The following is a 16,564-nucleotide window of genomic DNA, read 5'->3' as shown; positions in this document are numbered from 1 at the left end:
GAGCTGCAAGAAGCTATCTTCCAGCCTGTCTGAGACTCCGCCATTACCTCGTCTTTGGCTAAATGAGCAACCATCATCTAAATACCCCACACCAAGTTTTACCCATTTCCTGTTAAGCGCTGTTTGCCTTTGTACCTGGGCAGGCAGTGCTGTACCAGTCACTTTGCTGGACCAGCCAAACATGTGGTCTTGTCTCAGTTATACCAATGACTACAACACTGCTACATATTGCAGTAATAGTTCTTTACAACTAATATATTGCCATAATACATGTTAACAATGATTGTCCATATGTAATACTGAAATATATTGTAATGTAAATCTCCAAAACATTTTGTCTTCCCATGAAATTTCAGGTGTCCACAATGTTAATTTGTACCCAATTTTGTGTTAACATATTTAAAATTTTCCCATGATTTATGCTTTATGGAGAAATGTTCATGAAGGGAAAAAACTGATGTAATTGACGTAAAATGATGCTGGCATGGCGTTGGCCTTCAAGTAGTGTTTACAAACATTGCGTGATTAAATTTCTTGACACTATATAGGTCACTCTACTCCCTGGACTGGAACCGGTAAATGGTTTACCCATTGGAACTATTCATGCCGTATGTCCTGCTGCTACCAAGCTCTACTCAGTGTGGTTGATGGGAGTAACTAGGTTGGTTCGAATAATTGTTGTGATCATCATATTTAGCATGTTTCGTCGTCTAGACATTTGTAGCGCTAGTTGACACCTTCGCTGACTTTGCATTAGTCAAATGGTTTTTGTTGAAAAACACCACCAATTACATATTTTCTCATGCTTAGCAACACGTTTCTAGAATTTATTCTCATTGCCAGGTGCAATGTTTATTTATTTACATGCATATTTTTGTGATGTTTCACAAATGTCTACGTCATTGAGGAGGCAGACAGTTACAATGTAAGAGATGCAGAATAACACATATGTAAACACCAAACAAAATACTTACGTAAATATTTGCACCTGACAGTGAGGAAAAAATTCTCAAAATGAGTCGTGCTAAGCATGAAGAAGTACGTGTCTGGTGCAGTGTTTCATTCTTTAAGTAATGAATGACTGCTGCAAGCTTTCCAAAAAACATCGATTGTGATGCATGGAATTAAGTCAAACATTTCTACTTCCAGACGGTTGTCAATTACAGTTACATCAGCAGTTTTTATTAAATAATAAATCTTTATTAGAAAATAAACAAGTTCCTGTCATGTATTTTGGTGCCTATTTTGCACATATATCATACATAAATTGTGAAAATGCAAAGGGAATCCTATATGTAACTTTTACTGCTTAAAACATTATTTCCCACATATTACATTTTCGCGCAGTTTACATTATTTTTTTAAATCTCTTGAGAAGCATACAAGTGGTTTTTCACTGTATTTTAGTTTATATTCAATCGTAATAAATTCCTCTTTCAGATATGCTTTTCTTACTGTTTCAAATCTGTTTGATATATCCTCTCTACCTCAGTCATCATCAGTTATTTTGCTGACCAAATAGTAACACTGTGTACTGCTTTGAGTGTCATTTCCATATCTCATGACCTCAGCATTTCCTAATGTAATTTGACTACATTATATTATTTTTTTAGGCTTATCTTAAAACTCCTTTTCAGTATTGTATCCATTCCATTCCATTCAATTCCTCTTCCAGGTTCTTTTGTACTTTTGTAATAGACACATATTCATTTCCCCTTCCTGAACTTTGATTCCATTTAAAATTGCACCTTCATTTCCTTCACAGCTTGCTCAGTGTACGGACTGCGTAACATCAAGGTAGGCTGCAATCATGTCTCACTCCCTCTTTTCATCTCCTTCAAATCTTAAAACTGTGGTTTGGTTTCTGTACAAGTTGTGATAAACTGTTTGCTCCCTGTATATTATCCCTGCTACTTTCAAAATTTCAAAGAATATATTTCAGTCAGAATTGTCAGGCTGTCTAAATCTACAAATGTAAGTTTGCTTGTCTTCAGCCAATCTTCTAAGGTAACACTTGAGGGTAAGTATTGTCTCAAATTTTGTTAGATTTCTGAAGGACCTAAAATGATTTTCCGTGAGGTTGGGCTCTACTAGTTTTACCATTCCTCTGTACATAATTTGGTGGTATTTTGCAGCCATTACTTATTAGACAGATAGTTTGGTAATATTTGCATCTCTCAGCACCTGCATTTTTGTAACTGGAAACATTACGTTCTTCTTGAAGTCGTACGGTATTTTGCATAACAGGTGGAGTAGTTTTGTCATGAGTGCCTTGCCCAAGAATCGTGATTCTGAGAGAATGTTATCTACACCAGAGACCTAATTTCAGCTTGTCAAATTCTTCATGTAATGTCATGTCCCCTATTTAATCTATATTGATTTCCTCTTCCCTTTCTGTAATATTGCCTTCGGGCTAATTTCCTTGTGTAGCTCTTCTGTATGTTCCTTCCACATATCAGCTTTATCTTTTTTGCTTAATAATGGCTTGCAGTGTGTAGGAGTGCTGCTACCTTTGATGTTTTAAAATATCAGTATATCACTGGCTTGTGGTCGCAGCAGAGTGCACATTTTCCATGGACAGAGCATTGTCTTGCTGTTTAATGGTGACGTTGCAGCAGTCCTAGCAGTCACACACTGTCGTGGTGTGGCAAAGAGAGTTATCATTAAGCTTCAACATAGAGCAGTTGTACACAGACGTGCTGCAGATAAACACTATGAAGAAATCGCTAGAAAATGTAATTAATGGTTGAAAGAGTTAGATCAGTTCATAGGAAAAAAGTGTGTGACTAATACAGTTATTTTGTGGAAAGGGCTCAGGATTAGTTAACAGCTTTAAGGTTGAAACAGTATCATGTTTGTGAATCAGTAATCTTCGTGGAGAATCATTTCAAATGAAAAGGCTTCTGTGATCAGTGATTACCTGTTTAAGTAGTGTGGAAACACAGTGCAGCAATCATTATTTCAGTTCAAACATGGAACAAACATAAGTAGAACTTCAGATTGGATGAACACAGGCTTTTTTAGGGAAGTGTGTTACATGCTAAAGCGATAATGAAACAAAATAATTTGGCTTGTACCATTGTTATTTCAGAGTGGCATTTTCCAATTTTCAGTGGAGTAACTTTAATATTTGACAAATATAAAAGACTTATATTAATATTTGGCATAGTGTCAGGTTTATTTCATAACAAATTCTATAAAGTTACCATACTAGGGTCCGGCAGCCACAAAAATTGATCTAAAAAATAAAAAAAGACAATTAAAAAAAACTGAAAAAACATTAGTGGAGCCATACAATTAGGTGCTGTTGATATCGTGTAGCTGCTTCTCATTTCTCCAAAGGCCTCTTATTTTCTGCTTTTCACCTAGTCATGCATGCTTCTGCAACATTGCAGTTCTCCTCCAGTCACATGTGCTTTAGCCATTTGAACTGTCACTCATTTTTTAGTCATCAGAACTGCATTTTACATAGTTGAATATTTGCATTTTTAATTTTTACTCCTTTGCTCGATTAAATTCAGTTCCTCCTGTGTTATCCAAAGATTTCTGATAGACAGTGTCTTTTTTTGTGTTTCATCCCTATTTCATCTCTCAGAGCTGCCTGTTTGTCATCTATTGTATTCCTTTCCCCTGTTTCAGTCAGTTGTTACCTAATGCATAATGGTTACATTGAAACTCTCTACAACCTCTGGTTCATTCAGTGTATCCATCCCATTTGCTTAATTTCATACCTTTCTGCAAATTCTTCTGTTCTAATCTGAGTTTCATAACCAATAAATTGGTCAGAGCCTACATCTACCCATGGAAATGCTTTGCAGGTTAAGATTTGCTTTTAAAATTTGTCTTGCCATCATATAATCTATCTGTAACCTTCCACTGCCTCCGAGTCTCTTCCATGTATATGCCGTCTTTCATGAATCGTAAATGAAGTGATAGCAATAATTCAATTATTCGCCTTCCACTTTCATTCTGTACTCTCAGTTCATATTCTCCTACTAGTTTTCATTCTGTTCCTTTTTCTGCAGTAGAAGCCCAGTCCTTCATCACAATAAAATTTTTGCCTTCTTTAACTATCTGAACAATTTCTTGTTTCTCAGAAGAGATTATTTCAATCCCTTCATCATTGGGGCTGGCAGGCATGTAAACTTGTACTATTGTGGTGGGTGTTGGCTTTGTGTCTGCCTTGGCTACCATAATGCATTTGCTATGTTGTTTATAGTAGCTTACCCATTTTCCCACTTTCTTTTTCATTATTAGGCCTACCCTGGATTACACATACTTAAGTTTGTGTTGATAACCTTGTATTCACCTGACCATATGTCCTGTTCTTCCTGCCAGCACACTGCAGGCACTGGTATTCTCACTATAACTCAAACCTGTCACTTTCCTTTTTTGATTTCTCTGATCTAGTTACATGATTAAGGTATCTAACATTCCATGCTCCGACCCATAAAACACCCGGTTTGTTTTCCTAGTAATCCCACTGAGTAGTTCCCACCTGAAGTTATTGTTGGTTAATTATTTTACTTGCAGAATAATTTGCCCAAGAGCTATGAAGTAGAACTGCAGGCCTTGGGAAGATCCATGCAACTACAGAAAAGGCTACTTGCCCCCTTTTCAGGAACCACAGGTTTATTTTCCTTCTCTACAGATACCCCTCCATTGTGGTTGATCTTAAAGTAAAGAGAGAGATCATTGAGGCACAGTAGTCGCACCACTCAGCAAGATGTATGGATCATGAAAGAAAGAAATGGGTACTCCTTTCGATTTATCTACAATAGAGGTAAAAATAATGTTTGTGGTAAAAATAGTGTGTGCTGCAAGTGGCCAGTCATTTATTCAACACTTTTTTGCTTTAAAAAGAATTGGTTGCATGTAAGACAGAACTCCAGTACATGAGATTGTCGGCTACTTGCATCCAAAATACCTTGGCATGCCGTATTCACGTGATGTAGAACCCCTAATTCAGCAGTCCAGTATTTGGACGTTTGTTTGCTCTGTTTCTCTGTGTACAGTATTCCTTTAACGTCCTTTTTCCACTCATTCAATTTTGGGAGTAAACCTGCATTATTTATTGAACAAGGACAGAATGTAGTTCGCCAAAAGAGAGACTGGTTTTCTTGAAGCATAGAAGTTCTTCATACTCCATGCTAAAAAGATAAGTTACATACTGTTTTTACCTGATTGTAAGACGGATATTTTTTCCAAAATTTGTCACTCAAAAGTACAGGATGATCGTGCATTTGCAGATGAAGCTTCAGCAATTGGGGTCATGTGAAGATTCATTTTAAAGAATTCAGAAAGTTGTGAAGTGTAAAAAACATACTCATACTAGCTTTTGTACTCCTGCCACTGGTGCAATTGCAGGCTATGTCTAATTTGGCTACAATTTGTGTTAGAGGACTATTAAAGAATTCCTTTCTTTCTTTCTTTCTTTAACATTTACTTGGTTTCTTTCTTGTAACATGAGCAAGCACCATGGCCAACTGTAGTTTGTCTGCCAAGTAACGGAAAGTGGCTGCTGTTACGCCTGCTGCATGCATGCCAAAGATATTGAGAGGATGAGATCCATGATGCTGCAGCAAGAAAATAAGAATCTATTGTAATTGCCTTGTGCCACATAGATATTGTTCTTTATTAACAATAAATTTTTGTTAATTATTTTCTAGAGCGATTGGAGAAGATTATCACAAAAGTAATATTTGTTAGTTTACTCTGTTGAGCAAAATACAACATCGAATTATCAAAATATATTATACGGTACCAACCGAAAAGAAATTTACCTTTTTGTAACGGCAGTGAACAAGAGATTTTTTTTCTGAGTTAGCTGCCTTTTCATTGAACTGACTTTAAATCGGGCAAATACTCAAAACTGTTAGACATTTCTGCAGGAGACAATAAATCTAGAAAGGGACCATTGCATAATTACATGTTTCACGCAGCAATGTTGTCAGTGCTCCCATTATGGTACGAATGGAACAAAAGGGGATGTGCCAGTTGCTGGTTCTATGCAGCCAATTATGACATATTTGGACACAGTGGATGAAGGAAAATATTCATGTACTCTCATGTTGGTACAGTTGTGAAATATGCTATGCATTCAGAAGAAATAACTTACATCCCATCATAATCACAACCTCAGAAATTGCAACATAATTGCAAGAAACAGTGAAATATTTGTGACACCATAGATTATAAATTCCATTGCTGCTCATATACAGAGTTACATTGCCTCTTTACTTGCCTCTCTGTGGTTAAGAGGTGGTGGTGGTGGTGGTGGTGGTGGTGGTGGTTGTTAAAAATAGTCATACCACAGATGACCTGCTTTGATAGTAAGTAAAGAAGGAAGTGAAGATAAAAATTAATACAAATGTCAACTTGTTTTGTGTCAAAATGAGACAATCGGTAAGCAGCATAAGTTTTGAATACGCACAGTGTTACTGTATTTAGACAGATACTTTACATCAGTGAAACAGTTCATGATTTTTATTAGCCAGAATATGTAAAAAAAATTCTGAAAGGGCCTTTTTTAAAAAAAGAGAAGGGGGTTGTCTTATGTTCAGGGTGGTCTTATACTCTGGTAAATGTGGTGTCAACAGTTTAAAAGTCTGATCCATTTTTACAAGTTTATTTTCTCCATCTTTTTCCTGTCTGTTCCCCTCCTCTTGAGTTTAGTCTGATATTCCAGTAATAGTAGGGCAGGAGCTTGGAAGAGCATAATCAGTTTATATATTTTATAAACAGGCAAAATCAGGATTGATCCTAAGTTAGATCTCAGTGTCCTCTGACTTGATATTAAAAAGTACTAAGTTTTCATTAATCTTTGTTGAAGGCCTGTAAGTAGGCTTCAAACATAATATCAACAAAAGAAGCTCTGTTTTATTAAGTAGTGTGTTATTTGATTATAACAATGGTGTAAGCACACCATTAGAATTATCTTGGTGAGATGACTGATAGGAGTGCTTTGTCAATTGAAATTGAATGCTGGTAATTCTTATTAACTCCCCTACAATCGCCACCAACTTCAGACAACACTGTCTTTAATGGGTTTAACACGTCAATAAATGAGATGTTTCTAAAGTAACTTACATGCAACAATTCACCGATCGTTTACTTGGCATAGAACTTCTGCGGTGTCCCCTCTTACTTGTAAAAACAAGAGTTTGGTAGTTCATGACAAGAGTTTGGTAGTTCTTGCTGCATCATGAAACATTTAGATCTATTTTGTTATGTATCTTCTCCAAAAAAGGAAAATACAACACAATTTGCAGTGTTGTGCATCATTTATCAACAGTGTGTGTGTGTGTGTGTGTGTGTGTGTGTGTGTGTGTTACGCTGCAGTTGTTGTTTCTGAATGTTCCTGCATGTGAAAAGTTGATTCATTGGAAAATCAGAGTTACATGTTCATCCTATTCAAAACGTGAAAGTAAATGTATTCATCAAATTGAATTGCATTCATTTTCCTCTAACATCTTGTTTACTTTTTGCCATAATGATATTCGTTACTAATAGAGAACAGTATGCTTACAGGATACCTTCCATACTATCGAAGGAGAGATTTGCAATTCCTACATGACACTTAAAAAAAAAAAACTTTATACTGACAGCTGAGAGATTATTTATGTAGTATATGATGTTAAACAGGGTGGTTATAATTAAACGTTCACTGCTTGAGCCTGTGTAAATACAAAACAACTTACCATATGGGTAAATAGGAATGTTGTATTTACAAGCATAATAGTGTTAATGTCATGACTTGTCATTACGTGCTGTAACTGGTATGGTGACATAGGCTTGAAACATGAGCATCAGTGCGCGCTACAGTTGCAGACAGTTGATGTCAGTCTGGACAAAGTAAGCAGGGCTTTCATCGTAAAGCTGTTTTATTAAAACAACAGCAATAATGCTGCTGCTCTTCAGAAGCTTTGATGCATTAAAGGAATACAGAGGAGTCCTCTTCCACACCACGGTTGAAGAACATGTTTCGGAAGTCTGAATTAACTAGTAATTGCTCCTGGGAGAAGCTGATGGCAAATTGTGCCACAAATTGTTGAAGAATTTACTGTTGCCGTGACTAAGAATGCTGGATGCAGTGTGGGATCTTCAAGCACTGCATGAGCTGTGTCATGACAGCTGAACATTCCATAGTCCATGGTTTGTTGTTTCTCTTCCCCATGTCCTTGTATGTGTTTCCACAAAGTATCATTTTGCTAATGTCACTGATCATTCGTGAGGGCCCTGTCAGGTAGCAAAGGTTTAGTTTTAACCACCTATTTATTTCTCTGTATTTGTGTAGTGTTTTCTCCTCTGATAAGATTATAGCAATTTTGCTTGCTTTTGGCATACAGAACAATATTTTGTAATTGGATAGATAAAAAAATGTATTCACCAAGCGGCGGCAGGCAAACGCAAACATGTAAAAAAAAAAAAAAAAGGTTTTACATATGCAAGGTTTTTAAGTCTGTGGCTCCTTCTTCTGGCAGAAGGGGCGAAGAAAAAGACCAGAGAGGTTTAGGGAAAAGACAAGAGTTTGGAAAAGTCACCCAGAACCCTGGGGGTCAGGGGAGTTTACCGGACGGGATGAGAGGGAAAGACAGTCAGAGACTGGTCGTGTGTGTGTGGGGGGGGGGGGGGGGAGGTCTATTTTTTATGAATGCCTTGTTGGCTGAAAGCTTATTTTGTGACAGTCTTTTTGTTGCACCAATCTGCAATTCAGCATCTTTGCTATATGGTGAGTAGCAACCTTTTTTGTGTGTTTTCTCTTGCTGTCACTTGGTGAGTAGATTTTTTTGTCTATCCAGTTACATTATAGTGTCAAAAATTAATTATGTTCATCACTATATTAAAAAAGTATTTTGTTTTGATGCATCACAATCCTTTGTGTTTGTGGGAAGCAATTTTATTGCATTATGAAGTTTCACATGACATTATAGAACACCCTCCAAAACAATGAGATATAAGACAGAACCAGTCATGTTATTAATTATTCACACCAGGTGCTCTCATCTTCTAATAGAAAATTTCAATAATTACCATTAAATATGAAAATTCCAATCTTGCCTCTGGTCACAACTGACAGTGTCAGTTCATTATCAGTGGTGCCACAGCAAATGTGTCCTATTTCATACTACATCAAAATATAAAATAATAAATGCATTGTGTATCATACATAATGCTGCTGAAATATATTTTTGATGAAAATTAGTTTAGGAAAATAATTTAACAGCATTATAACCTTTTTAAACAATAATGAAATGTTTCATAATTGTTTTAGGAACACCCAGTGTCAAAATGTATTCCAGATCTCAACATGTAAATGCTGAAGGGAAAGGGTGCACTTTGACTAATGCTTCAGCTGGTGCCAGCAGTGAAGAAACAGAAAGCCGCAATCCCATGGGAACTCAGAGTACAAATAAAGAGTCATTTGTCCCTTCTGATCCCTGTAAGGAAGAAGCTTCCTCTGCATTCCATGATAATTTATCCAGGTGGATGTACTATTTATTTATTTATTTATTTACATTATTACTTTTAAAATACTAATTTATTTGTGATTTAAGTAATTGTTTAATTATGTAATGTTTACTAAACCTGGTATTTTTGTGAACTCCTCTTTGCATGAGACTAGTTTTACTATATATTTATTATCACAGCTCTCACTTAAGATATTCTGATGTTAGTTTACCACAAACAGCCTCTGACCTTTTGCCTACATCTGCACACAACAATTTTCTTCATAAGGCCATTGTGAACTGTAATAGAGGTAGAGTAGAGCAACAGACACTTTTCAAGATAGCACACCTGATACATCAGTTGAGTAGTACAGGGTCTGTACAGTTGTGGAACCTGGTCACAAGTGGGCACTGCAAGTCTGTGAGCTGCCGCATCCATGGCAGCATCCGTGATGTCATCACCAACTATGGCTCAGCTGTGTGGGGCCACTGGTTGGAGTACTGGGTCTAGTAAATAATCAAAGATCATAGCAACAGTATATTCGTCAGGACTGTCTTTCCAATACAGTTCACACCTATGGCAATTTTAACAACACGAAGGTGTCCAAAGGGTTTAGTGTTGTATTGTCTGCAGTATTGTCACATTCCTGATCTAGCAGTGGACTGGGCAAACTCTATGAGATGACATTTCACCAGCCATATTTCTGGGTAAGGTATTCCATCACATTTGCTGAATTTTGGCTGTGTCACAAATTGTACGAACCGTAAATCCTTGTACTGCACATGCTTCTATTCTGCACTGACTCACTTCTTGCAGTGGCATTCCAGCTTACAAGGGGATTATACAGCAATATGAGTTACATAATTCTTTGTATTTGTGGTACATGAAGTTCAGAACTCAAATATAGCTCTCCCACAGCAATTAAATGCAACTCTCAAAAATACTTTAGAAAATCAACGTTGAAATTTTCTGACCATATTTAATATGCTAAACTAAAATGGTGTTCTTTGGACAAGCAGTGTGGCTGTGTGCTAGAGTGGTTGCCTGATGACACATCAGTAGCCGGCTTCAAATCCTGGCAAAATCAGATTTTTAACCAAAGGTCCATGGTCTATGATCATTTTACATGACATGTGAAATGCAAAAAGACAGGAGAAAAGCAATTGGTAATTTTTTAATTGAACAGTCTTTGTTAAGGATCTTTTATTAAAGATCAATAATTAAGAATTGCAGTTGTCATTAAAAATGACAATTTAATATGTTATTAGCATATATTTAATGAATTTTATATTTAAATGGCATAGGTATTGGAACTGAATTTAAAAAAAAAAATAGCGAAATGAGACTTGATTTAGTAATCACTAGGTCCACATGCTTCGTATATCCTATGCTTCACAGAAATGTTCATAGGACAAGCACTTTTGTTAAAAAATGTGGTTACATGTGGAGCTGAACCAAGACCACCCACGCAGTGAGCGATCACTCTACCAGAGAGCCACACAGCTTGCTGAAAAGTATGTACTTTGTTTTTGCATATTAAACATAGCTGGAAAAACTTCAAAAGTCAATTTTCTTGAGCATTTTTGGGAGTTGAGTTGAACTACATTGTGACAAGTGTATTTCATTTCCGAACTTCATGTACCATAAATATAAAAAAAATTACAGAAATCAGACTGCCATGTGGTCCCCTTGCTAGACCATGGAAAGCATATGATAAGAGTAGCTGGTCTATGCTCCACATCAGTCGAACAAATTGTTGTGCAATGTTGATCTTGAGACCCTACTCATTCCCTCTCAGAGTTAGTCATCACACATGACCAAACGCTCAGTTATTATTCAGACTAAAAATTATTACATTTAGACAGACCATACATTGTCAGTGTTGGAGTCCTCACGACATATCATCAAGTAAATGCTGAAATGTGGATGGCGAACTTTTTTAAACTGGAGGGCATATGGCAATGTTAATATTGCTCTGTGAGAACTATAAATATTATATATGCCTTTATTCTATGTCACTACCAGTTGGTGTATCCATTCCATTGATGTATGGTACTGAAATGCTTGTACCCCTTGTCGCACACTGTAAGTTATCTTGGGATGTATAGAGGTACTGCACCCAGTGTCTGTCAAATAATCAATGGTCTTCTTCTCTGAAAACCTCTGTTAGCTGTTACAGGAACTGAATGTTCGATGCTGTATAGGTTGTTAAAAGCCTCTTTTTTTTTGTTTTGTAAGCTCTGATGACCATTATTGCTTGTATATTTATTTACAGTCCCTTCTGGTTTTTTTCCATCATATTATCTGATGAAATGAAATCGTAAATCGATGGAAAAATCCAAAAGGGGGGGGAGGGGGGGGGGGGAGATCTGTGATAGGTTAACCTACAAAAAGTAGTGACTTCAGTTTGAATTGATGGTTGCATATTTAAGGCTTCTATGGAAGCCACATAAATTTAAATAACCCACTTAGGATGACATCATTAATTTTAACTATTGTAAATTGTGCTTTTTTACCCCCAGTATCACGAGTGTCAGCTCAAAACATTCATCTCGGAGATTAACGTCGAATGTATCATCAGCAGAAGGAATGACTCAGGGAGATAGTCATTCTGCATTGAAGTGTCTGTTACCTCATCTGTCAGAATGGCAGCTAGTGCCAGACTCACAATACACTGAAAAGCCTGTTATGCCTTCACTTATCTATGGTGCTGTCCATTTAGCACGATTGTTAGGTAAGATGCATGTAACTATTTAATAATTCTTGTAAATAATATTGCTAGAAATTATCATTTTTTATTACTAAACAGTAAGTATTTCAAATTATTTCTAAAAAGGTAATTGTTTCCTATTTTCCAGTGATACTTCCAAGTCATCTTCTGAACACAAATATTCCAGCAAAGAAACATAAAATAGTATTGCAGCATTTACAAATGATTCTGAGGTATGCTTATACTTCTTAACATCTCTGATAATTAAATTACACAAACATTTTGTGTGTTGTTTGTTACTTAAATTATAAAAAAATCTATTAAGAATTACTTAATCTGACACCATGTAAAAAATATTACTGCAAACTAAAATCAAACAGTGGGAAGTCTAGGATGGAATGTAACAATACTATGAAAAGGAAAGTTACTACTCACCATATAGCGGAGATGCTGAGTTGCAGATACGGACAACGAAAAGACTGTCACAAATAAAGTTTTTGGCCAATAAGGCACGCGCGCGCGCGCACACACACGCACGCACGCACGCACGCACGCGCACACACACACACACACACACACACACACACACACACACGACTGCAGTCTCAGGCAGCTGGAACAACACTGCGAGCAGTAGCACCAGTGCGTGATGGGTGTGGCGACTGTGTGGGGGTTGCTGAGCACACTGCCCAACATGATACCCTTCATTTCAATGACTGCTTCACAGCCTGTGCCATATGGATCCTTCCCACCAACACCAGCTTTTCTGAATTGCACAGACGGGAACTTCTGCTGCAGTACATCCTACATTCCTGAATCCTCCTGGCCTCAGCCTTTGTTAGTCACTGTTCTCACCCATTCAGCCCCTTCCCTATTCCCATTTGAGCACTACACAGCCCTCATTCCACCATCACACCCAGTCTTTTTACTGCTCTCCTTTTCCGCTACCCTCCCCCCCCCCCCCTCCCTCTCTCTCTTCTCCCCTCCGTTTAACCTGGAGCACTTCACTGCCAGCCACCCCTACCCTACTATCCCTCCCCCTCCCTGCCACAGCCTCCTCCTTAGCCCTACTCAGTTGCCACTCCCATCATGCATTGGTGCTACTGCTCACAGTGTGGTTTCAGTTCCCTGAGACTGCAGTTGTGTGTGTGTGAGCTGCATTTGCGTGTGTGTGAATGTGTGTTGTCTATTTTTGCCAAAGGTCTTACTGGCAGTCTTTTTGTTGTGCCTATCTGTGACTCAGCATCTCTGCTGTATGGTGAGTAGCAACTTTCCTTTTCATAATATTGTTACTGCCAACAAAGTTTGATTATTTGCAGTTCTTAATCTTCTTTGTCATAGGAGAGTATGCCTAATCATTGTAAAGCTTCAGAGCTTCCTGAATAAAATTGTTTGTTGGCTTTGTTTCTTCATTTAATTCTTTCATCTGCAATGCACAAGGGGCACTTTGAATGTTTTAAGATTTACTAGGCTTTGGCCCATTATCTAATCTGTTCTAACAAATTTCATCAGTGAGGCACTATTAAAAGTGATGAGTCGCTCTGTTGTTTTCCTCCATTGTAACCAAAGGAGTTGAAACAGAAAAACTGTCGTGTGATTGTATTTAATAATTTATAATGGGTTTGGATCCATTGACTCTTTGTACATGCCATTGGAAAGTAGTCTTCTTTGTTGGGTTAATAAATATTAATAAGAAATAAATTTGAAGCCTGCACCAATCTTACTCTCATGTGACTTGTGGACCTGGTATTTAAATATAAAAAAAGGAGAACATAGTAATGTGACATGAAGTAAATTAGAAAGATTAGATATTATGTACATTAAATAGTGATACGATTACAATGGCGGAAGTTTTACATTTAATGGTATTGACAGATTGAGATGGCCTGTCAAAATATTTGTGTGGAAAAGAGAAAATCATAGTGAAAATTATTTAAGAAAAAAATTATAGACACAACTGTGTGGTTAACAGTGACTGACACCAAAAATGAATATAATTTTGGGTGGTTTCATAAAATGCTCATTGGACAATGTGTTTATAACAGGGTTCTGAAAGGTATGCTTTCTATACATAAATAACTTCCTTGAAGGAACTCTTTCCCAGTATGTGTTTGGGAAAGCAGTGTTTAAGTAGAGTATACAGGTACATTGTCATATTGTTGAAGTAAATAACAGAGTATACTTAAAAGCAGGAGAAAATTTTCTGTAATTAGAATCCAGTAGTAAGATGGCCATACTGAGTGAGCAACAATTTTTGTTATTTTCAGTCTTTATTTTTTAGACAATGCACTACATCATCTTAATCTACATGCTTTGTCAGTTTGCAACATAGTCTCCAATTCTTTGCACACTTTTTCATTCTGCAAGTTTGAAAATATCCTCACAATAGAACTCTTTTTCTCCATCTTCCCAAATATGAGGGTGAGTCAAATGAAAACCTTCAATATTTTTTTAAATATTATTTATTGTGCAGAATTGGTACAAAGCTGTATCACTTTTGAACATAATCTCCCCCATGCTCAATGCAAGTTCTCCAGCACTTACAAAGTGCATAAATTCCTTTAGTAAAAAATTCTTTTGGTAGTCTGCGCAACCGCTCATGCACCGCATGGCGTACGTCTTTATCAGAACGGAACTTCTTTCCTCCCATTGCGTCTTTGAGTGGTCCAAACATCTGGAAATCACTTGGGGCAAGGTCTGATGAGTATGGTGGATGAAGGAGATACTCAAAATGCACGTATGTGATTGTTCCAACTGTTGTATGGGCAGTATGGGGCCTTGCATTGTCATGTTGCAAAAGGACACCTGCTGACAGCAATCCACGTCACTTTGATTTGATTGCAGGCCACAGATGATTTTTTAGGAGATCTGTGTATGATGCACTGGTGACAGTGGTTCCTCTAGGCATGTAATGTTCCAAATTGACGCCTTTTTCGTCCCAAAACTTCTTTGGTTTTGGTGATGAGGAATGGCATCATTCCTTGCTCACTCTCTTCGTTTCCGGTTGGTGGAAGTGAACCCAGGTTTCATCCCCAGTAACGATTCTTGCAAGGAAGCCATCACCTTCTCATTCAAAGCTCCGAAGAAGTTCTTCAGAAACATCAACACGTTGTTCTCTCATTTCAGGAGTCAGCTGTCATGGCACCCATCTTGCAGACACTTTGTGAAACTGGAGCACATCATGCACAGTGTGGTGTGCTGACCCATGACTAATCTGTAAACATGATGGCGGTTTTCCTTCACTATGGCTTCAACTGCTACAATGTTCTGTGGAGTCACAACTCGTTGTGCCTGACCTGGACGAGGAGCATCTTCTGCTGAAGTCACACCATTTGCGAACTTCCTACTCCATTCGTAGACTTGCTACTGTGACAGACATGCATCACCGTACTGAACCTTCATTTGTCGATGAATTTCAATAGGTTTCACACCTTCACTACGCAAAAACTGAATAACAGAATGCTGTTCTTCCTTGGTGTAAGTCGCAGGTGGGGCGGCCATCTTTATACTGATACTGAGACGGTATGTGTGCATCTGCACTATGCTGCCACCTACAGGCCATTCTGCACGCTGTTTGTAGCATGCTTACAACTTGCAGGATAACGGCACGAAATTTCGATTTGTTATTACAAATTTAAGGTTTTCATGCGACTCACCCTCGTACCAAGATGCACTGTTTGCTGAAAATCCTCCACCATCACATAGCATTGGTCTCACATCAGTTTCATAACAGAACTGAAAAGATGGTTGTCAGAGGTTGCCTAGTAGAGTCTATGGGGAGCCTTTGGGTGATGGTTTCCCTCTGAAGTTTGTGATCTTCACCCCTTCAGTCAATATACTTGAGATCCAACGGGCATAAACTTTTTGATAAGACATGTTTTGAATCATATCTTGCACTGCTCTGTACCATAATGCACTGTGCTATGGCTGTTTCCTCTAATGACCTCATCAATACTTCCCTCTTGGTTTCCACAAAGACAGTTAGAAGGCCACCTGTGTTAGGCTCATCTCAGTTACTCGTGTTCCAACTTCGAAATGTTTCACCCTTCTCCTAACACTGCTGCACCCGTGCAGACATGTACATAGGCCCTTTGAAGGATGAGGTGAATTTCAATAGCAAAAAGAAACATTGCTAGTGCCCATTTTGAAAGTACTATCTGTGGTTATGTGATAGACAGTAGTGACATCAAAATATGTCAACGGGTGTTGTAAATTCTGCAGTTTCCAATCCTGCAGTGGTTTCTGTTATGTTGTTGGAATTGTAATTTTAACAATAAGTCACTCAAGACTTTTAAGTACGGCTCTTGTAATATAATATACCCTGGAGATAAACTGGCACTAGTGTTAATCCTCGGCATTCCAGTGTAAAAGTTGTCGCAGAATCGGCTAATTGAAAAATCAATG

The 16,564-nt window shown here is 37.6% G+C and overlaps 1 protein-coding gene and 1 long non-coding RNA gene across 2 annotated transcripts in view; one reads left to right on the top strand and one right to left on the bottom strand.

Annotated features, from left to right (window-relative positions):
• Positions 1-9,948, bottom strand: part of LOC126236830 (uncharacterized) — a 46,052-nt gene extending 36,104 nt beyond the window's left edge. Inside the window, exon 1 of the long non-coding RNA XR_007544991.1 lies at positions 9,799-9,948. This is a non-coding gene — a long non-coding RNA (uncharacterized LOC126236830). The remainder of the gene's footprint in view (positions 1-9,798) is intronic.
• Positions 1-16,564, top strand: part of LOC126236827 (male-specific lethal 3 homolog) — a 159,594-nt gene that overhangs the window by 129,906 nt on the left and 13,124 nt on the right. The window contains exons 8-10 of the mRNA XM_049946429.1: positions 9,275-9,485; positions 11,973-12,184; positions 12,309-12,393. Coding sequence (XP_049802386.1) covers positions 9,275-9,485; positions 11,973-12,184; positions 12,309-12,393 — 508 coding nt within the window. The remainder of the gene's footprint in view (positions 1-9,274; positions 9,486-11,972; positions 12,185-12,308; positions 12,394-16,564) is intronic.

This window comes from Schistocerca nitens, chromosome 2 (genome assembly GCF_023898315.1).
Source record: "Schistocerca nitens isolate TAMUIC-IGC-003100 chromosome 2, iqSchNite1.1, whole genome shotgun sequence".
NCBI classification, from domain to species: Eukaryota; Metazoa; Arthropoda; class Insecta; order Orthoptera; family Acrididae; genus Schistocerca; species Schistocerca nitens.
The sequence above is the reverse complement of the archived record's forward strand: the minus strand, read 5'-3'. Positions and strand labels throughout refer to the sequence as shown.